We start from the raw sequence: 22,099 nt of genomic DNA, 5'->3' as shown, positions 1-22,099 counted from the left end.
GCTCGGACAGAGATTTGGAGACAGCTGCTTTTATTATCATTCTTTTTTTTTCCTATTCTTAGCTTAGCTAGATTTTTGATGAAACTTTTTTTTTTCTATTGTTTTAGTATAGTTTTAATGTAATATATATCATAAAATAATAAATTAAGCTTTGTGGAACATGGAGTCAAATCTTTGTCTCTTCTCTCAATCTAAGACCCCTGTGAACACCATCACACTAAACCTGCTGTTGGTGTGTGGGTGTTGTGACCCCTCTGAAGGGTTGTTCTGCTGAGGAGCCCCTGTTGGAACCCAGAATATCCCTCGGGGTGTCCAGAGTTGCTGGGCCCCTGCCAGGGGGGCTCAGAGACCCTGAAAAACAGCCCAGAACACCTGTGGGTTTGATTATGACCTGTGGAGCAAATTACCAGCTTTGTATGAGGACCTGAAAGTCACAGAAATTTAAATAATGCAACAATAAAATTATCACAGGGTGAAAAGGTAGATTTTGGGATTTTTAGAATGGGGGTTTTGGGGACAAGATGGAGGGATCTGGGCGTGTCCAGTCCTTCTTCTTCTTCTTCTTCTTCTTGTTCTCCATTTTCTGCTGTGATGTTGGCACTTTGGGACTGGTTTGGAATAGAAGTTCACTGTCTAACATAGGTGATAGGTATTGGAAAGTAATTGTAAATATGTTGTACATAGTTTGTAGTATAAAAAGACAACACTGCCCTGAGGGTGGTCAGAATGCCTGTGGCTGCCCTGCTGAGCAGACCTCGGCTGGGCAGGGAGAAAAATTTTATAGATAAGATACAATAAACAACTTTAAGAATGAAAACTGAAGAACTCCGGCTTGTTCTTTGGACACATGGGCTGAAACAGACTTTTCACAAATCTCAGGGCTGCATTAACAACTAAACTCCTGAGAAGTCCTCAGCACCCCAGAGCTGGAACCATCCCGAGGTGGCTCCGTGATTTTCCTGGAGCTGTACACCCCAGGAAGCCAGGAAGAGCGTGGATATGTCCAGAGCAGCTCTGTTCTTGGATGGAGACATCTCCAGTGCTGTGTGGACACCCTGCAGTGCTGTGCTGGTGCAGAAGGAAGCTGAATTATCTGACCCCAGGCCCTGCAGTCAATACATGCAACAGAAGCAAGGGTCACACTGCCTGCTCACATGAGCTGGTGCCTCTTTGCTGACTCCAGCACAGTGTGGGATGGCTCCTGCTGGTTTGGCCCATCCCTTTCCATCCCCACCTTTGCTTGGCTTGGGTTCTTTTGTTTGTTTGGTTTGAGTTTTTACTGGGCTGTGTAGAGAGAGCGAGTTCCTGAGCTGCATCCCCCATTGTTTGTCCTCTCTGCATGGGTTCTGTTGATAATGGGAACTGCTCGCTTGTCCTTTTGGGTTTTATATCAGCATGGATGGCTTACAGTGAGGAGAAAATCAATCTCACATGGGCTCTGTTCACTGGTACATCTATGATGGGTTTTCTCCCTGAGCCAGGTCTATGAGCTCTCAGAGAACCCATCACACCTGAGATAGCCCAGCTACCCCAAATGGCACCCATTTTGGGTGCTGCTGCCTTTCTGCTGGGCCATATGGCCCCAGCCCGTGGATCTGGAGAGAATTAGTCATTGATTATAAAATGGGAAAAAAACTTGCTCAGAGTGAGCCAAGGTGGGGCTGAGCTGGGCTTTGTCCTGCTGAGGCACATCCGCAGCGCTGTACAAGCCATGCTTGGCCTGACTGATTTTTAACTGTTGGGTTCTTCCATTCTGGGTTCCTCCTGGTGGGAACAAGGAGGAGAATCCCCAGTTTCAGCTAAATAAAGCAGATAGCACTGTGGTTCTTAGTCCAGTGTGCTCCAGTGCCTTTCCAGCGTGGCTTTGGGGCGTTTGCACGGCGCTGAGGGAGGCTCACAGACACTCTGTCTGCACTGGAAATGTTTAATTTTCATTTACAGCTCCAACCTGGGGCTCAAACTGCTGCTCCCAGGCTATAAATAGGGGTAACCCCAGAACAGGCTCAGCAGCTGATGCTCTCTGCTCCTGCCCCCTCCCTGGCTTCTTGGCAGTGTGTTCACAGCAGCATATTTTTAGCTGTTGCTTTCTCCTTATTTATTCTATTTTTTTGCCAAGCTGCCAGTTTTCCCTGCTGTTTATCTGCTTTCCAGGACTGTGTCTGGATCCTCCCTCTGGAGGGGCAGTGGGACATCACAGATAGCAAGCTTGGCTCAGACTCTGCAGCTCTTCCTCCTCTATCTATATTTTCTGCTAAGGTACTGGGCTGCCTGGATGAATTTTGTGTTTACTCCTCGTTTTCCCTTTGTCTGAGAGAGGATAAACAGCATTATTATGTATTATTAATGTTGTTAACAGGCAGTGAAGCAACAGCTGTCAGAAAAACCTCCTCTAATGCTGCCTCCAACACAAAACAAATCAACTCAGCTCGTTGAGAAAAGGGTGAGAATGGTAATTCCAGCTCCCCAGAGCAAACCTGGCAGTCAGGGCACACAAACAAACCCTCAGAAAGGATAAAAGCCACAGGCTCAGCCAGGGCATGGATGCTCCAAGTCCTGTGTGTGTTTTTCCACTGCTGAAGTGGTTGCTGAAGGGAATAAAGCTGATTTCCTCGATGTGATCCTGTCCAAGCTTGTGAGCTCCTCGTTCAGCTTCCGTCCTCCCTGCCGCAGACTGAACGAGCCTTTGAACATGAAAGGCTGCTCTAACCAGCTCAGCATGGCTGCACATCTGCATTCCTCAGCCTGCCACCCATCAGGGCTGCTTTGCTCTGCTTTTTGAGCCGTTCTAAAAGCTGGATTTCAGCACTGCACCTTGCCTGCACACAGGGAACTCAGAGGTGATGTGTCTGCGCAGAGCAGAGCTGGGATGGGACTGCTCTTGCAGCCTGGCTCAAGAAAAGCTGTATAAAAATCTGCTCAGCAAATGAAATAGGGCTTTTCATTCTTTCTAGAGTCCAAAAAACCAGTAGGCATTTAGAGAGGAAAATATAATTTAAGAAAAAAATATTCAGAGACTGGGACTTAGTGCACACAGGGAACTCAGAGGTGTTGTCTCTCTGCATGGAGCAGAGCTGGGATGGGACTGCTCTTGCAGCCTGGCTCAAGAAAAGCTGTTTAAAAAGCTGTTCAGCAGAGGAAATAGGGCTTTTCATTCTTTCTAGAGTCCAAAAAAACAGTAAGCATTTAGAGAGAAAAAAATAATTTTAAAAAAGGTACTGGGAATTAGTGCCCACAGGGAACTCAAAGGTGTTGTCTCTTTGCACAGAGCAGAGCTGAGATGTGACTGCTCTTGCAGCCTGGCTCGAGGAAAGTTGTTTAAAAATCTATTTCAGCTAATGAAATCGGGTTTTTCATTTTTGCTAGAGTCCTAAAAACCAGTAGGCATTTAGAGAGGAAAAAATAATTTAAATAGTGCACACAGGGAACCCAGAGGTGATGTCTGCACAGAGCAGAGCTGGGATGGGACTGCTCTTGCAGCCTGGATCAAGAAGAGCTGTTTAAAAATCTGTTCAGCTGTTTAAAAATGTTCCTCTGTTCAGCAGAGGAAATAGGGCTTTTCATTCTTGCTAGAGTCCAAAAAAGCAGTAAGCATTTAGAGAGGAGAAAAGAATTAAGAAAAAAAGATTCGGGGACTGGGTTTAATAGCAAAAACATGTTTAAAATTTAAAATGCACAAGTTCCCAGAAGCTTCAGCCCTTTTCCTGCTGTCAGTGATGGAAAGTGGGGCTGGCTGAAGGGTGTAGCACCCATCTGCCCAGCTGCAGTGCAGGTAAAGCTCCTGAGCAGACAGGCTGGGTGTTCCTGTGTGGGGGTGCACAGTCCTGGCTCTGTTCTTGGCTCTTTTGGGCAGAAAAGGGCCTTTTCTGAGCTTTCTGAGCAGGGGGATGGCTCTGGGTGGGGCTGCCCGTGGGTTCTCCTGGGTCACCTTTCCCAGGAGCAGCCCTGTGGTTCAACCACATCACGTTGTAGGCACAGAGGCTTTTTATGCTGGAAAAGGAAAGGGACAGAGCAAACACACATGTGCATATATATATATGTATGTATGTATAAATTTATATACACAAGCACAGGCTTCTGAGCATGAAATGCTTTTTCCATCTCCAGCTGCCAGGCAGCTCAGTTCTTTTCCCTTCCCTCCCTCTATCCCAGGCCTTACTGTATTAAAGATTTCCTGCCTTTTTTTCTATATATATATCTATTTAATTTTAATATTTTTTTTCCTTGGATGATGCACTCTTCTAGCTGACAAGGTTTGTAAGGTTGTGATTCCATTACAAAGCACAGTTTAGAGCTGTTCTGCGTGATCTTTTTATTTTGTTCCCTATTAAAGAACTGTTATTTCCTGCTCCCATATTTTTGCCTGAGAGTCCCTTAATTTAAAATTTATAGCAATTTGGAGGGAGGGGGTTTCCATTTCAGGGGAGGCTCCTGCCTTCCTCAGCAGACACCTGTCCTTCCAAACCAAGACAATAACAATGTTTGTCATCTTCAGGGAAAGGTGGAGGTCTCTCCTGAGGTGGTTTTTTTTGGTTAAAATAATGTGTAACTCTTCCTGGATCTGAGAGATGATAGTACAAAGCAGATTCCTGTGCCTTGCCAGATGTAGAGGGATAGCAGGGGGGTAACTCCACACCTCACACTTGCATGGATTCCTCACTCCAACCTTCTTTTTGCTGTAGGAATCACCCGGACCTCCAGCGGGAGACTTCGGAGGCTCAGTGACCAGACAAGCCCGAGTAAGTCTGTGAATTTCTCCCTTTGAAACCTGCTCATCCAATTAAAAATATTTAAAAAAAAGGGAAAATAGGGAATAAGGAAAATAGGGAATGCAGGAGGTGACACTCAGAAATCTTATTTTCTGCCATAGTTTGAAAGGCAAAGCTTGTGGGTGATAAATGCAAAGCTCTCTATGCTGGAGAAAGAAAGCAGTACATGTAAAAAAAAAGTGAGGTATATATATTTTTCTAAATACAGTTTTTAAAGACCCAACAAACTATGAAAATAGAGAGAATATAAAATATTCCCTACTGTATAATGGGTCCACAGACAATAATTACCTAGCTCCAACCCAACTCAACACAGTTGCAACAGGAAGCAGGAATGGCCTGTGGTTGAAATCCACTTTAGTCATTAGTAGCTCTTTTGGACTCTCCTTAGCTGTTATTTTTCATTGGATGTGCAGATTTATGGATTATAAGTGCTTGTGGCTAAATTTGCAGCCCTAATTGCAGCTTAATGTTTTGGAAGCTGCTCCTGATTCAGGAGGAAGCAGGTGGGAGGGTTTGTTTTTCTTGCAGAAGGTGTTTCCCAGCCTCAGGAAAGCAGCAGCAGCAGGAGTCCCAGTGCTTGGGAGTACCTGAGGCTGTGTGCTCTGTTTGTTTGTGTGTGCCACGTGCTGGGGCTGTCCTTAGGGGCTGTCTGCAAATGGAAAAGTCACTGTTCTCATCTAAAATACTCCAAGGGAAGATGAAGCAGCCCAGATCTGGGCTTTTCCTGCTGGTAGCCCCTTTTGCTGTCTGTATCAGCCCCTCTGATGAGCCTGTGCTGCTCCCTGGTTCAAACCCCTGTGGGGAGCAGTGTGTCTCCATATCCAGGTGCTTTCTACATCCCAGACATTATTCCTCATCACCAGGTGCTTTTTTGCCACTGAAATCTTCTTTCGTATTTCCTTCTCTGATACCACACAATCCTGTGGTAATGACAATCCTGCCTGTAAATTTCAGCAAGATGGGCATAGATAATTCTTGTCATATTTAATTTTTCCCTTGAATAGTTATTGCTATTCCTATTTCATAGCTGGGGAAAATGGAGAAGGAGCTGAAAGCTGTGCCCTGAGCAGTGCCTGAGACAATCCTGGAATAGTTTGGGTTGGAAGGGACTATTGAATTTGCAGGGAGGAATGATTAATCTGACTCCATGTTCTCAGAAGGTTAATTTATTATTTTATTATACTATAATGTATTAAAGAATACTATACTAAACTATACTAAAGAATACAGAAAAGATACTTACTGAATGCTAAAAAGATAATAATCAAAACTCCTGACTTCCCAGAGTCCCGACACATCTTGGCCCCAATTGGCCAAAGAGTGAAAACAACTCACAGCAGAATCCAATGAAACAATCACCTGTGGGTAAACAATCTCCAAACACATTCCACATGAGCACAACACAGGAGAAGCAAATGAGATGAGAATTGTTTTCCTTTTCTCTGAGGCTTCTCAGCTTCCCAGCAGAAAAATCCTGGGCGAAGGGATTTTTTTCAGAGAATGTGAATGTGACAAGGGACCTTAAAGCCCACCTAATTCCAGCCTCATTTTCTCTTCTCCCTGCCCCCCAAACCCCACTCACCTCCTCAGCACCTTCAGCTTCCATCCTCTCCTGTCCCCTTGGTCTCTCTGCCACCCAGTTGCTCCCTCCAGGCTGGATTTGCTGTTTCAATCCATCTTCTCAGCCCTCACATCCTGCCTCAGCTCCCAGATGGACTTATCAAAACAGAGCTTCCCAGCTCTTCCCTCGGCGTGGGTGGCAGCACAAAGCCACCCTGGGGATGCCTTCCTGCAGCACTGACTTCAGAGCTTTGCTGGAAGCGGCCACCAGCACGTGTGGGATGGGGATTAGTCATGGATGGCTGCTTGAACATGCACTTGGACACCCTGGGAGCTGGGACATTCCTGCCTGGCCCTCCTGAGCACAGGGACAGATATTTGTGGCACAGGAGAAGGTGGCAGGGGCTGCGACACTGCTGGCATCTGGAGCTGCACAGCCTTGCAGCATCACCATCGTCAGTGGGAGGATGGAATTATGGTCAGAGCACCCCAAACTGGTGTTAAGTGGCAGCAAAAATTCATTGAGTGATGATTATTGGGGAGTTTTGTTGTGTGACACAAGCTGTCGTATTCATGACAGCAAGGCCAGGAGGGCTGAGCTGAATTTTAGAACTGAATTTTAGAACTGAATTTTCGATCTGATGCTTTCAAACTCGGCCAGCAGCACAGAGCTGGCAGTTTGGAGTGCAGAGTGTGTTTGTCTTGTGCACATGCACAAACAAAGCTGCTGCCTCAGCCCTGGCACCGCCTGCTCTCATGTGCAGACAGGACAGAAGGGGGAATTGGTGCAGCTCCAAAGGGAACTGGGGTGTAGGGGAATCCACATTGACAGACACAGCACATTTGTTCAAGCTTGTTTTCCTTAGACTCTAATTATATACTTTTCCACTTTTCTGGTGAGAGACCTTGTAAATTTAAATTTTTTTTTTTCAAGTTGAAAAATCAAATGAGCAGTTCAGTCCTTCAGTTTACATTGCAGTAAATATTTATGACTCCATATAACTGCAGCTCAATTTCCCCTTGTTTCAGGTCCAAATTTTCCCCTCTGCACATCTGGCCTTGCACCCAGAAGCTTTTATTCCTGTAAAAGATAAATTGGGGTTGGGATGACTGAGCAGTGGTTGCAAGTGAAGCGTTGCAGAAGGGGCTCGGTTGCTTTGGGCTCTTTGCCACCCTAAACAAAGAAAGGGGTGACATTTCCACAGCCACCAGCTCCTGGGATCCAGGGAGCTCCACAGGCTGCCTTGGGGTGTGCAGGGAGGGTAGGAACCTGCAGAACTGATGCTGACCTCTTTTGGAGAGTTCATTCTGCCACTCAGATTCCCTGGTCTCTCTGGAAGTGGTTGTGTGGCTCTGGCATCCAGCAGTGCCCAGCTCCAGGGCTTTGGGGCTGCTTTGGTTCAAACCTGCAGTGCAGTCCCAGGTAAGCCCCTGGGGTGGGATTCAAGTCCTTCTCCAGCTGTCCTGGAACCCCTTCAGGCACTGGAGGGGCTCTGAGATCTCCCTGGAGCCTTCTCCAGGTCACCCCCAGCTCTCTGCAGAGCTGAGGGGCTCCAGCCCTTGGAGCATCTCCATGGTCTCCTCTGGACTCTCTCCTGGGCTTCACACCCTGCTTGTGCTGATGGGCCCAGAGCTGGAGGCAGCTCTGCAGGAAGGGGTCTCAGGGGAGTGGAACAGAGGGGTAGAATCCCCTCCCTTCACCTGCTGCTCACAATTCTTGCACTGCAGCCCAGGACACCTTTGGCTTTCTGGGCCAGCAGAGCACCTTGCTGGGGTTTATGGACTCATCAACCAACACCCCAGCCCTCCAAGGAATAGTCTTGGTCCCTTCTCTGCCCAGCCTGTTGTCTTGTTTTGGAAAGACAGGAGTCTGCTAATGAAGGCAGGAGCCTGTAAACCCCCTCCCTCCAAATTGCTATAAATTTTAAATTAAAGGGCTCTCAGGCAAAAAATATGGGAGCAGGAAATAACAGTTCTTTAATAGGGAATAAAAAGATAAAATAAAGAATGCAGTAACCAAATCAACACTGCCAGAGTCAGAACCCAACCTGACACCCTGTGGGTCAGGGTGCTGGCAGCAGTCCCATTGGAATTGTGGCTCAGCCCTCCTGCAGTGTCAGGGGTGGTTCTGCTGGAGCAGGGATCCTGTAGAGAAGGATGTATTCTTCCTCTGAAGATCCAGGGGAAGAGGCAGCTGCTGTTCCTCTGGGGAATCCAGTGGAGAAGCTGTGCTGGTGTTCCAGAATCTCCAGCTTCTATCCAGGTAGGAATGCTTGGCTCCTCCCTCTGGGCTCCCATCTCCCAATGGGATGCTGTAGTTCTCATCAGCCATGCAGGGACATTCAATAGCTGTTATCAGCAGATGTCTGCCCTGAGAGAGGAGTGGGTGTGGAAGAGATAAGTAAAACTGCCTTAACAGAAGGCAACTGCCATACAGATGACACATAGAATACAATTTGCTTGGCAATCCAGGACATCTGTGCTTGGGAATGCCCCGATCCAGGTTCAGGACCCTGCCCTTGGCCCTGCTGAATGTCCTGAGGGTCACAAGGACCCCTCCAGGTCCCTCTGGATGCTGTCCCACCCCTGCAGGTGTTGAGTGCACCAGTTAGGAATGGTCTGCCACGGAAGTTACTCCATTTCATTTTCCTACAACTGTACCTGATGAATTTGAAGCAGAGAAATATTTGCTGACATTTGCCATGTGGAGCAGTGGTGTGTTCACAACTGAGCCAGAAAAGAGCCCAGAGCAGCTGGAATGGAAGGAACAGAGCTTGTGTTCCTCTCAGGCAGCCAGCTGTGCTCTGCTTCGATTTGTTTCCAGCCTACAACTCAGTTTTTGATAAAGAGGAAAGAACTTCCCTGGCAAGGGTAGCACAAGGAGAGGGTCCCTGGAAAGGCAGAGTTTAGTGATTTAGCTAAACCAGCATATTTTCCCCATGTAGGTGAATGTTGGAGCGTCAGGGGTAGGATGGTGGGGATGGATGGAGACGAGAGATCTCTGCAGCCAGGTCTGGAACTTGGCGTGTATTGCAAAGGGCCTGGGTGCAGGGCCCTGCTGGGAGCTGCCAGCCACAGCTCAGGGCAGGAATGAGAGAAGAGAGGGGGAGAGAGGATAAAAGGGTAAGGGAGTAAAAGAGGCAAGAGAGTAAAAGGGTAAGAGAGCAAAAGCATAAGAGAGTAAAAGGGGTAAGTGAGCGAAGTTCCCGTTTCAATACCATAAATCTTCTTCTGTGTTGAATATTCTCATTCTCACTAACCAATCTAGTACAATATACAAATCCTACAGCATTTACATATAACCTCTAAGAATCATTACATTACCATACTGTGTTACATTTTAAACCCTAAAAACTCCTCTTTGGGCCCCTTCTGCCAAGCTGCAGGGTCTGCTCTGACCCTTGGGCCTGTCTGCAAGCAGAGGGTGTTGTTCCATCAAAAGGGGATCACCTTCAGCTGGCCACACCATTGTTTTCCAGTTGTTCAGTAACTGAGGGATCTCAAAGCTTGCTTTCATTTCAATCTCACTTATAGTTTCTGTATTCTCCAAATCTTTTGCCAGGCAATCATATTGATAAGGCTTCCCTGTCTCATCTTCCACAACAGGTTAGGGCAGGGGCTACCATGCCTTGCAGCTGTGTTTCAGCAGCAGTGCCCTGGCCCAGTGCTATTTGTGCCTCAGGTGCTTTGTTCAGAGAGCTCCCCAAGGGCTGGGAGGGGAGCAGGTGCCTGAGCTTTCCTGTTTCACAGCCTTTGTGTGGCTGTGACGCTGCCTGCAGCAGGGGCAGCCTGCCAGGGCAGGGCAGGACCCACAAACAGAGAGCACAGCCCCATTGCTGCCTCGTCAGCAGCTGGCTGAGGATCAGCCACAACTTGTCCCTGTGCTTTTGGGAAGTGCAGGGCATAATTTAGAGAGGCAGGAAGTCCAGGCCAGCTCTCTGGGCTGTGTTAGAAAGGGGCACTTACTGGGACATTTGCTTTTTTTGTACTGAATAAATGCTTCTCATGGGTAGAAAGGGGAGGGACTCCCACCCAGATGTTTGCACCAGCTCAAGCCCCTTGTTCACTCATCATGTGGATGGTAGTAAGAGCCAAAATGAGGGATGTGGGACTCCAGGCAGCTCTCCAAAATGCAGTTTATTGTATCCAGGATGTCATAGCAGTCCAGGGTTGAGGGTGACAGAGCTTTGCCCACAGCTGTCAGCTCCAGCTGCAGGCAGGCCTGGAGACCCTTTGGTTTTGGTTACAATGCATTACAGACTTTTCTTTGCTGAGCATCTTAATACAGCAGAACCAATCTATACCTTAACTTTTATCTATAGCCTATCATAACTGCTATAATTACCATATTCATGTTGCCATTTTCCAATCACTAAAAGTTAGTACATTACAGTTTAAGCTAGAAGTTGTTATTCAGTTTTCTTGCAGTGGAAAATTCTGAGACCTTTTTTCTACTTGCAACATTTGCTGCCTTGTTTGCCTGTGCTCTCTTTCTGCTTGGTAAAAACATCTTCCTATTTGAGGTGGGCTTATCCTTTGCTCTAAGCCATAAAAACCCCTTCTAACTCACACACCCTTTGCCTCCTTGGTTATCCAGCAAGACTGGCTCAGCAATTCTTTTCTTTTATATCAAAACTTGCTTCCATATCTATTCCTTCTTCAGACTCTACATTTAAAAATCTTTCTGCCACGCACAGATATCTGTGAGACTTTCTTGTCAGACTTTCATCCTTCCCAAGAGATGGTAGCCCAGGGAGCTGGGCCAGAATCCACAGTGGGGCTGGGGATGCAGGAGAAGTGAAGTGGTTCAAAGGTGCAGATTGTGGTTTGAGCCTGTGAGCTTCTGCTCAGGGCATGAGCTCTTGGACCCCACTGACCCCACTGTTACTGCACTGTCACACTGTCCAGAGCACCCCAGCGGTCTCTGGTACCTGGGATTAACAAAAATAAAAATATTATAACCTTATTGTCAATTTCAACAAGATGGGCACTGATAATTCTTGTTTTATTTGGTTTTTTCCCCCTTTAATAGCTGTTGGTGTTCCTATTTTGTAGCTGGGGAAAATGGAGCAGCAGAGAAGCTGAAAGCTGTGCCGTGAGCAGTGCCTGTGAGTCCAGGGATCCTTCCCCATGGGCTCTGAAATTGAGAGATGTGAGGCCAGATGGGGGGAAGAACTGAACACACATCACTGTGGGCATAGTTTAAATTGGCATCTTTGCTTTAACAGGGACAGCAGGATTTCAGCAGGGCTCACTAATTTGGATGGCTCAAAATTCATGGTAGATATGACAACAGATCTTGCTGTTTCCATCCCTTGACTTAGCACCTTGCCCTGAGGAACATCTCCTCTCTCTTTGTGCCTGGAGTCTAATAGAGGACAAGCCTAAAACTGGTTTTTGTGAGGCTGGGGGTTAACCAGAGCAGAGGGATCAACAAAAGCAATGTCAGGAGCCAGGGGCTCCCCACTGGAGCGTGCATGATGGCTGTTACATAAGCAAATCAGAGTGCTATAAAAACCATGAGGTGTGTGGGGGGTTTGTCCTCAGGGGAGTGCTGCTGTCACCACTGTCACACATCTGCAGCTCTGCCGCTCACAGCACAGCCCTGCACGTGGCAAACCGAGCTTGGCAACCTTGGCGCAGCCCTTCAGCTTGTCCTGCATCTGTCTGGAGCTTCCTGCTGGCATCTGGGCTCCAGGTGGGAGTGCAGCACTCCAGATCCAGCAGTAAACTGGGGGGGATGCACAGTGGGCACTGAATGATGACAGCAGCTCTTTGGTGTGTGAAATGTCCTCAAGCTGCACCAGGAGTGGTTTAGATTAGATATCAGGAAAGATTTCCTCCCTGGAGGAGTGGTCTGACATTGGAACAGGCTGCCCAAGGAAGTGTGGGATTTTGGGAAGTGCAGGGCATAATTTGGAGAGGCAGGAAGTCCAGGCCAGCTCTCTGGGCTGTGTTGGAAAGGGGCACTCATGGGACCTTTGCTTGTTTTGTACTGAACAAATGCTTCTCCTGGATAGAAAGTGGTGGGACTCCCACCCAGATGTTTGCACCAGCTCAAGCCCCTTGCTCACCCATCTTGTGAATGGTGGGCACTGCCACTCACAGCGCAGCCCTGCACGTGTCAAACTGAGCTTGGCAACCTCCTGGGAACCTTGGCACAGCCCTTCAGCTTGTCCTGCATCTGTCTGGAGCTTCCTGCTGGCATCTGGGCTCCAGGTGGGAGTATAGCACTCCTGGTCCAGGAGTTGCAGGGGATGCACAGTGGGCACTGCGGTGTCAGCAGCTCCTTGGTGTGTGGTGAAACATCCTCAAGCTGCACCAGGGGTGGTTTAGATTGGATATGTATATATTTAGATTAGATATCAGGAAAGATTTCCTCCCTGGCAGGGTGGTCTGGCACTGGAACAGGCTGCCCAAGGAAGTTTAGAATTTTTGGAAGTGCAAGGCATAATTTGGAGAGGCAGGAAGTCCAGGCCAGCTCTCTGGGCTGTGTTAGAAAGGGGCACTCACTGGGACCTTTGCTTGTTTTGTAGTGTCTAAATGCTTCTCCTGGTAGAAAGGGGAGGGACTCCCACCCAGATGTTTGCACCCCTTGTTCACCATCATGTGGACGGTGGGCACTGCCACTCACAGCTCATCCAAACACCTCAAGCATCCCCAAGCTGCCCCAGGGATGGTTTAGATTGGATACCAGGGAAAATTTCCTCCCTGGGAGGGTGGCCTGGCACAGGCACAGGCTGCCCAAGGGAGTGTGGGATTACCATCCCTGGAAATGCTCAGAAGTGGTGTGGCTGTGGCACTCAGGACATGCTTTGGTGGTGAGCACAGCATTGCTGGGTTAATGCTTGGGCTCAATGAACCCTTGGAGCTCCTCTCCAGCCCCAATTCTGTGTTTGCAGCACAGAGGTGCCTTTTGCTGTGCTGCAGCAGCTGAGGGGTTAAGTGCAGCCTGTGGTTGCAGCCTCATGGCTCTGGATGTGTCCTTAGATGAGGTCACAGGGATTTCTTGGGGCAGCCTCTCTCTATTCCCCTTTGTGTGAGGCACCAAACCCTCAGCCAGCTGTGCAGCTCTCCTGGCACAGCGTCCCTGGGGACAAACCCTGCCCTGACAGTGTCCCCCCATCACACATGGCCCTTCTCCTCACAGGGCAGAGCAGCAGAGCCTGCAGCTTGGTCACCAGCTGGGGAGGTTTTCTCTTTTTTGTTGACAAATGTCTGAGATGGTATTTTCTGTTTGGACTCAGATGTTTATGAATTTTTATCTATATCACAGTCTTACAAACTGTGAGTTCTACAGGACTTTAATAAGCTAAAAAATGAAGTCCTAGCTCTCTTTCTACAAGGTTTTTTAATGATAAATTGTTTAATTAAGAAATGGTGCTTAAATTATTTACTTTTAGCTTAATAACTAACTACTCATGGATTGCAATGTGGACTTTTTTATCTAAGTACACAATACTACCCAAACTGATGAAGAAGAAGGTGAAGAAGAAGGACTAGCTTCCACCTAAAACTTCTCTTTTGTTATATATAGTAATATGTAGAATTAGAATATAGTAATATATATATTACTGTATTCTAAAACCTTAAACTCTGAGTTTTTCACCATGTGATATTACACATATTACACACTTCTATTCAAACTCCACATGTATACTCTTAGTTCCATCATTCAATTTTGGAAGCCTTCTCCACGGCCTCAGGTCAAATATACAGGAAGGGGTCAGTGCCTGTCAGCACAGAAAGTCCAAAATTCTGAAGGTGAAGAAGGACTAGTTTCCACCCTAAAACTTCTATTTTGTAGTATATGATAACAAATACATAATATATATAGTAATATATATATATTACTATATTCTAAAACCTTAAACTCTAAGTTTTTTTACCCTGTGATATCCCACATTACTATTCAAACGCCACATCTATAATCTTAGTTCCATCATTCCAATTTTGAAAGCCTTCTCCAGGTCAAATGTACAGGGAAGGGGTCAGTGCCTGTCAGCACAGAAAGTCCAAAATTCTGATTCTAAAGGGTTACACAGTGCTTTTCTCACATTCTCTTTGAGAGAGGACACATTTGACTTTCAAACAGCTATTAGAAGTAATTTAGACATAATATCTTCCTATTTAAGTCCTGAAGTCACACTTTGCCAACTCTCCCTGCCCATACCTGCTCAGGTCTTCCAACAATTCTGCAGTCTAATGTTCATGTAGGCTGAGAAGATTCGTAGAAGAATCAATCCAGAACACAACACACTGCCTGATGTTTGTGATCAGCTGCACTTTTCAGTGGACACCAGGGTTCCCCCAGCTCTGGGCAGCAAGGAGTTAAAGCCATGAGGCTGCTCCCAGCCCAGGTGCCTGGTTCCTGCAGGGACACACACACACACACAGGGCTTGTGTAACTCTGCACGTGGGCTCTGAGCCGGCTCCTGTGGGGCTCCCACGTGTTGTGTGTTACTCACAGGGAGTGCCTGAGTGCACAGCTGGGACATTCTGGTGCTCAGAGCCCTGGGCTGTGCTGCTGAGGGGATGTGCTGAGCCCTGGCTGCTCGTCCTGTTCCCTTGGAGCTCCTCTGATCCATCCCCAGTCTGTCCCCAAAGGGTGAGCAGGGAGATCTCCCTGCTGTTCCCACAGCACCTGGCTCTGTGAGCTCTGCTGGGAGGAAAACAGACAGTAAAACAGAAATCAGTGGCTCGGGAATGTGCCTCAGTTTGTGGTTTTTTTATCTCAATAAAAGTGGCCACCATAAATGCAGTGAAGCACCTCAGGGGGAACGCTGTATCCTGGAATCCCCCTGAGGGTTCTGGTGTCCTGGGATGGACATTCCCAGAAGGTCTGGTAGCTCCAGATCATCATCAACTTCTTTAATGAATTAATTAATCCATCATCAGCTTGTTTAATTTCCCTGCCATGCCAGCTGGCTATTTGTAAAACAATGATTGCTACAGCACTCACTTCTCACTCAGCAAGAACCTGAATTCTCCTTAAAATCCCCAGAATTCCCATTTAGTTAAAACACAGCCATGAATTTCTGCCTCACTTTCTGGCTTTTTACCTCAATAAAAGTGGTAAATGCAATAAATGCAGTGAAGCACCTCAGGTGGGATGCTGTATCCTGGAATCCCCCCCAAGTGTTCTGATGTCTTGGGATGGACATTCCCAGAAGGTTTGGTAGCTCATCAACTTGTTTAATTAATTAATCCATCATCAGCTTGTTCAATTTCTCTGCCACCCCAGCTGCCTATTTGTAAAACAATGATTGCCACAGCACTCACTTGCCATTCAGCAAGAACCTGAATTCTTAAAATCCCCAGAATTCCCATTTAGTGGTTCTGCAATGGCCAGTTTTCAATGCTCTGTGATGTTTGGGGGCTTCAGCTGCTGGCTGTGTTTTAAGACAACCATTTTCTGCCCTGGAGTGTGACACAGATTTGTTGATGATGCTGACAAGGTGCACAGGGTTCCCCTGAGGAAAGGAAACGTGGAAGTGCAGTGTGGCTCCTCCAGGGCAGGAGCAGAAGTCCTTGAGCAAGGTTATTTCTCACCTCAGCACCAGCCATCTCTGGAGGAAGCCCTGAGAGCCCTGACAATAGATCTGACACTGGTTTCTGAGAATTTTACACTTTCTGTGCTGACAGGCACTAACCCCTTCCTGCACATTTGACCTGAGGCCGTGGAGAAAACATCCAAAATGGAATGATGGAACTAAGATTATGGATGTGTGGTTTAAATAGAAATGTTTAAGATCACATTTGGGGCTCTCAAAGAGGATCAAGAGGCAAAACTAATAGGAGAGAGAGGTCCAGGAAGGAAAACACCATCTGAGGATTGTGGAAGAGTTAATATTTATCTGAAACTCCTTCTGCTGTCCCAGGAGGGTGAGGAGTGCCCAGTCCTGCCTCTCCTCTCGCTCTGCCCTGCCAGCTGCTGTTAATTGTTCAGCTCAGGAGTGTTAAAGAGTGAGCAGGGAGGGATTTCCAACAGCAGGCAGAGAGGTGGAGAGCCAGCACAGAGGAGGGGGACTGTCCTTAAAGATAAATCCCTTAAAGTTAAATCCCTCCAGGGGAAACTCTGTGGGTATCATCTCAGGGGCTGTGTGGGGCTGGGGCAGGAGGGGCCAGGTCCTGCTGCCACCCCAGCTCTGTGTGGTGATGAGATTTGTGCCCTGGGTGGGCTCTCTAGCTCAGGAAAGCAGTAACTCAGGAGGATCTGAGTGAATTGTGTGCCCCTGCATTGAGCAAATAGAGGTTTTTGTAAGAAAAATAGCCAGGGAGGCACAAAATAGTGCTTGGTAGAACATGGGGAGCTGCTGAGAGCTGGGAGAGGGGATGGAGTGAGGAGGCAAAGAAACGCCTGGCAAAGAGCAGGGCAGCAGCACTGAGAGTGTGAGTGCCTCCCTTGGAAAGAGGAGCATCCCCTTGGCTCGATTTTAAATTTTTCCCAAATGGAAAGGGCAGCTTTAGCCAATGTTTTCTTTCTTCCTCATCATCAAGGCTCATAAAAATGTAAAAAGAAAGGTTTTTAGAGCTAACAGTCCATGGAGGCTCAGATACTCTCATTGCTGGCTCAGTGCAGCCTGGGGGTAAAAGCACAGAGTGAATATAATGGAGTAACACTTGATTGAGTTGGAGCACTTGATTGGACCTGTATTTCCTCATGTGAAAATGCTTCACTAAACATAATTTGATTTAGGAATGCTGTGCTCTGCCACACTGTCCTCCCTCTGTGCTCTCCTCCCAGATATCCAGCAAGCTGAGATAACCTGTAAGAGAACCAGCTGGATCCCCATTTTCTGAGATAACCTGTACAAGAACCAGCTGAATCCCCATCTTCTGAGATAACCTGTAAAGAACCAGCTGAACCCCCATTTTCTGAGATAACCTGTAAAGAACCAGCTGGATCCCCATTTTATGAGATAACCTGTAAAGAACCAGCTGAACTCCCATCTTCTGAGATAACCTGTAAAGAACCAGCTGGATCCCCATTTTCTGAGATAACCTGTAAAGAACCAGCTGGATCCCCATTTTCCTGCCTCTCCAGGCCCTTTGGCTGCTCTGGCTGCTTCCTGCAGCTTTCCCAATGCTGAACTTCTGATCCCTGACTGGGCTTGCAGCATTCATCCTCTCCAGTGCTGAAACCCTGGTGGTGTGGGAATGGATTTGCAGAGAGTTCTTAAAAACCACCTTTTTACTAATTACAAAAAACTATAAATGTTTCTTAACCTATCAACTTTTTACCACAATATTTAAAAAAACTTAAAACTAATCACCCAAAACTACTCTTTGTAAATCTTACAATACATATTTCTATTTCCCTATTCTATTCTCTATATTCTATTTCTCTATTTCTATTCCCTATTCTATTTTTCATAATTCTATTTCTCTATTTAGAGAAATAGAATTCATAATTCTATTTCTCTAAAATATCTCATCTTATTTACTAAACTATCCTTTAAAACTTTTTTCTAACTCCATTTCTCTCTCAACAATATCTATCCTCTTTTGTGACATTTTTAAATCAACATTTCTTATCTCAAAATTTACATAGAGATAAATTAGTAAATTACATACAGTACATTATATACATAATTTATATATGAAATTTATATATAACATAATATATAAATTATATATAATTTATTTAAATATTCATTTATATATTTTATATATTATATAAATATATAAATATATTTTAGATTTATTTTAATTTGTATCTAAATATATTTTTATCTTTATGTGAATTATATATATACATTTTATATATAAATTATATAAAAATTATATATATTATATATTATATATAAATTATATATATATATATATATACACATGTATAAAGGTTATATTAAAAGGTTCTATATATAACCTTTCATTAAACTTTTAAAACTCTCTACAAATCCATTTCCCACAGGTGGAAGTGGTCAGCTGTGACTGAGGGACTGCATGAAAGGCAAGAAAGAAAACAGCTCAAATTAAATGCACCAGGAACATAATCCCAGCATAAACCTGGAGAGGCAGACAAGGAGCAGCAAATCAGATCTACCTGAGCTCCTGCAGGTGTCTGTGTCCCTGCTGGGGCTGGTGACAGTGACAATTGTCCTGCAGCCCCTCCTGGCTGCCCTGGGCTCTGTCCCTGCTCATCTCTGCCCTGGCCTGGCAGAGCTGTGTGACAGAGAGAGCTCCAGCTGAGCCTGGCACAGGCCTTGCTCAACTTTCTTTTTTTGTGATTTCCTTCCTTGCTTTCTGTGCACCTGGCAGTGCTTCCTGCAGGCTGCCACGTCCAAAGCTGGGAGGGAAAACGTGTGCAGCCCGTGGCAGCCCCAGAGCAGGGCTCTGCCCCAGGAGTGTCTCAGCACTGTTTGCACATGGAAATTGGGCTTGTTTTTGCACCAGGCAGCAGTGGTTTCCCTAAAGTTTCTCCTGCATCCTCCCTCTCCTTGTGGCTTTTCCAAAATTAGCCCCAGGGGGGTTTGAACCCCAAGAAGGCAGAGCTGGCCAGGGCAGAGAGTTCTCTGTGCTCTTCCTAAAATCTGGGTGTGCTTCACTTCCCCTCAGCCTTTAGCAGCTGTGGGAGACTGTAATTGACAATTTTTGTAGAACAAAACCCACTGCAGCAGTACTGCTGGAAAAATGGAATGTGTATTTGCTTTCCCTGTGCACACTTGTACAGTGCACAGACCACTGAAAAGACATTTGAGAAGCTTCTCAAAAACTAAGAAAAATGGGGAATTCACAGCCCTGGAAACACACCTCTGAGGGGAACAAAACCCCATGTTGACATCACCAGCACGGGGTACCCCTCTCTCAATCACAGGCACCCCATTATTTACCTTTTAGTGCTTTGTGAGCACTGCACCTTTAAAGTGAATCCATTAAAATTTGCATGAGCACTCCGGGTCTGAATGAGAGCAGCTACCTGGAGGTTTTGTGCATTTCAAGTTCAATTGCATTAAGCACAGTTTGGGTTCACTTCCCTGAGTGCCTCCTGGTGATCCGCCCTGCAAATAAAGGTGATTTTATCCTTCCCAGCCACCTGGGTCTCGATGGGTTAAAGTCTGGAGGTTAAAATGAGCACTGCCCCCATCCTTTCTTCCTTTCCATTCACCTCCTTCCTCTCTCCATCCTTCCCCAGGGTTTTTCCCTTCCTCTCCAGCCTCAGCCATGGGGCTGCTTGGTGCAGGCAGGGCAGTGGGGTTTGTGCTGCAGCTCTCCTGTGTCCTTGCTTTGTGTTCTGCACCTTTGAGATGTGATGCAGGAAATGTTCTATGAGCCTGTCAGTGGGAAAACATTGCTCATTGTCCCCTCCAGTGCCTTGGGCTCTGGCAGCAGCAACATGCAGAGCTCTGCTAGCAAATGAGCAGGATTTGGGGAGGAATCTGAGTTCTCTGCTGAAGGAGAGAGAGACATTGGAGAGAACCTTCCAGAAGGACTGAGCTACCTTGGGGCTGCCTCCCATCCCCATCCCTGGGATGTGCAGGGCTTGGAGCTGGGCTGACCCCACAGCTGGGTGCTGGCTGTGTTCCTCCCTCTGGTTTGGGGATGCTGAAACTGCAGAATGGGACAAATCCTCAGTGATAGAATGTCCTGACTGTCCTTACTTTAGGCAGAAAGGCCAGGCTGCCCAAAGGTTTCAGCAGGTTCTGTAGTGCCTGGAGTGTTTTCTTGGAGGTTTATTCATCCAGCTGGGCAATAAATAACCTGTCCTTCTGCCCATGGCATCAAAGCAGTGCCAGGCTGTGTCACGGCTGTCACACTTGGGTGTTTCTGTGTGAACTTGTGAGGGTTTTGGGGCAAAAACTGTCACTTGGACCATGCTGATCACACAAGGGTCCTGTCAGCACACCTGGCCTGCGGAACAGCTGTGCTGTCCCTCCCAGCATTGCTCCAGCATGGGGGTTGAGTGATTTCTTTGCCAGCTCTGGGGATGGAGGCTGTGCCCTTGCACAGCTGGTTGATCAAGCTGCACCAAGGGAAATACAGGTTGGATATCAGGAAAAAGTTTTTCACAGAAAGAGTGATAAAGTTCTGGAATGGCTGCCCGGGGAGGTGGTGGAGTCCCCATCCCTGGGTGTGTTCAACAAAGCCTGGATGTGGCACTGGGGGCCAGGGTTGAGTTGAGGTGCTGGGGCTGGGTTGGACTCGATGGTCTTTGAGATCTCTTCCAACCTGGTCATTCTGTGATTATCAACAGGAATCAGTGTGGGATGGCTTGGGAAGGTTGTTCAGGGTGTTTGGGCAGAGGGCAGCCCCTGCTGGAGATGCTCACACCTGAGCCAAGGGGAAATTTCCGTGCGGGTCTGCCCATCTCTGCATCCCCTCATCCATCCCTCCATCCCTGTGGGCACAGCAGCAGCGGGCACTGGGCTGCTCTGCTCCCCTGCCCGGGCATCTCCAGCAGCCAAACCCGCTCTCAAACCTCCGGGGAGAGATCTGAGAGCTCCTGCCCGGGCCAGAGACTTCCACTATCACTTCTGGCAGGCTCGGAAATTTCCATGTGGGCCAGTCCATCTCTGCATCCCTCCATCCCTCTGGGCACAGCAGCAGCGGGCACCGGGCTCTGCAGGGCTTCTCTGCTCCATCCCTCCATCCCTCCATCCCTCTGGGCACAGCAGCAGTGGGCACCGGGCTCGGCAGGGCTGCTCTGCTCCATCTCTGCATCCCTCCATCCCTCCATCCCTCTGGGCACAGCAGCAGCGGGCACCGGGCTGCTCTGCTCCCCTGCCCGGGCATCTCCAGCAGCCAAACCCACTCTCAAACCTCCGGGGAGAGATCTGAGAGCTCCTGCCCGGGCCAGAGACTTCCACTATGGCTTCTGGCAGGCTGGGAAATCCTGCTGCTCGCTGCCAGGCCGTGGGGAGGAGGCAGAAGCGCTGCCAGGGCAGCCCCCGAGGGGTTGCACAGGGAATGCCAGAGCCGGGTCTGCCTGGTAGCAGCAGCAGCAGCAGCAGCCCCGTGATGCTGAGCTTGGAATGAAGTCAGCCCTCATCAGCCGAATAGTTTATGCATGAATCGAAACTTCAGACCTGGCAAAAAAAAAAGAAAAAAAAAAAGGGGGGGGAGCGTGCGGGATCTGCGCGCTTTTAAAACGCTGGAGCCAAGGAAGGAGGAGGGGATAGAGGAAATAGCAGGAAAATAAGGCTGGGGAAGTGGGGAGAGATTTGAGAAGCTGGATGAGTTGTTGGCTGTGTTGTTGTGAGGAGCCAAGTTCCTTAAGCATCTCCTGGTGGATATTAAGAGGGAGCTGTGGCGGCTGGAGCGTTCCCCCGGACACTCGCACGCTGTAGCTTTAAGACTGTTTTACAGAGGACTCGGGATTTCCAGTTTTCCTGCGCCTGCTGGAGTATTCCAGGGAGTTACAGGATTTTTCGGGTCATGTACCCTCTTTCCCTTTCTTCTTCCTCCTTTCTCTTTCTCCCTTACTCTTCTGTTTCATTTCAAAGAGACAAAGCTACTTCAGTTTGGAGCACAAACATATGATCAGCACATGGAAATGTGGTAATTTGGATGCATTCATGATTGCAACAGATTGAAGAAATTAGACCAGACAAAGAGCTTTTTTTGGAAGAGGAGGAGGAGGAGGCAAGGCAAGGAGGGAGGGAGAGTGGGGGAAAGAAGGGGACGCCACCGAAAAAAGGGACGGCCGTGACACGCGGATGCTAAATATATCCCGTAGTAATGGAGAGGGACCGGATTTCAGGTAGGCTATTGATCTTTTACTATGTTATACTCTGCCCCTGCCCTCCTACCTTTCCAGCAGCTTCTGT

At 47.5% G+C, this 22,099-nt stretch overlaps 1 protein-coding gene across 2 annotated transcripts in view; it reads left to right on the top strand.

Moving 5' to 3' along the window:
* Nucleotides 1–22,099, top strand: part of SEPTIN9 (septin 9) — a 160,773-nt gene that overhangs the window by 25,268 nt on the left and 113,406 nt on the right. Inside the window, exon 2 of one of the 2 annotated variants that reach the window (XM_063175466.1) lies at nt 4,680–4,736. In XM_063175466.1, coding sequence (XP_063031536.1) covers nt 4,680–4,736 — 57 coding nt within the window. Of the gene's footprint in view, nt 1–4,679; nt 4,737–21,453; nt 22,033–22,099 lie in introns of those variants that run through there. The other variant, XM_063175469.1, reaches the window with a different exon arrangement.

Source organism: Melospiza melodia, chromosome 24, assembly GCF_035770615.1.
Source record: "Melospiza melodia melodia isolate bMelMel2 chromosome 24, bMelMel2.pri, whole genome shotgun sequence".
In the NCBI taxonomy this organism is placed as follows: domain Eukaryota; kingdom Metazoa; phylum Chordata; class Aves; order Passeriformes; family Passerellidae; genus Melospiza; species Melospiza melodia.
The sequence above is the reverse complement of the archived record's forward strand: the minus strand, read 5'-3'. Positions and strand labels throughout refer to the sequence as shown.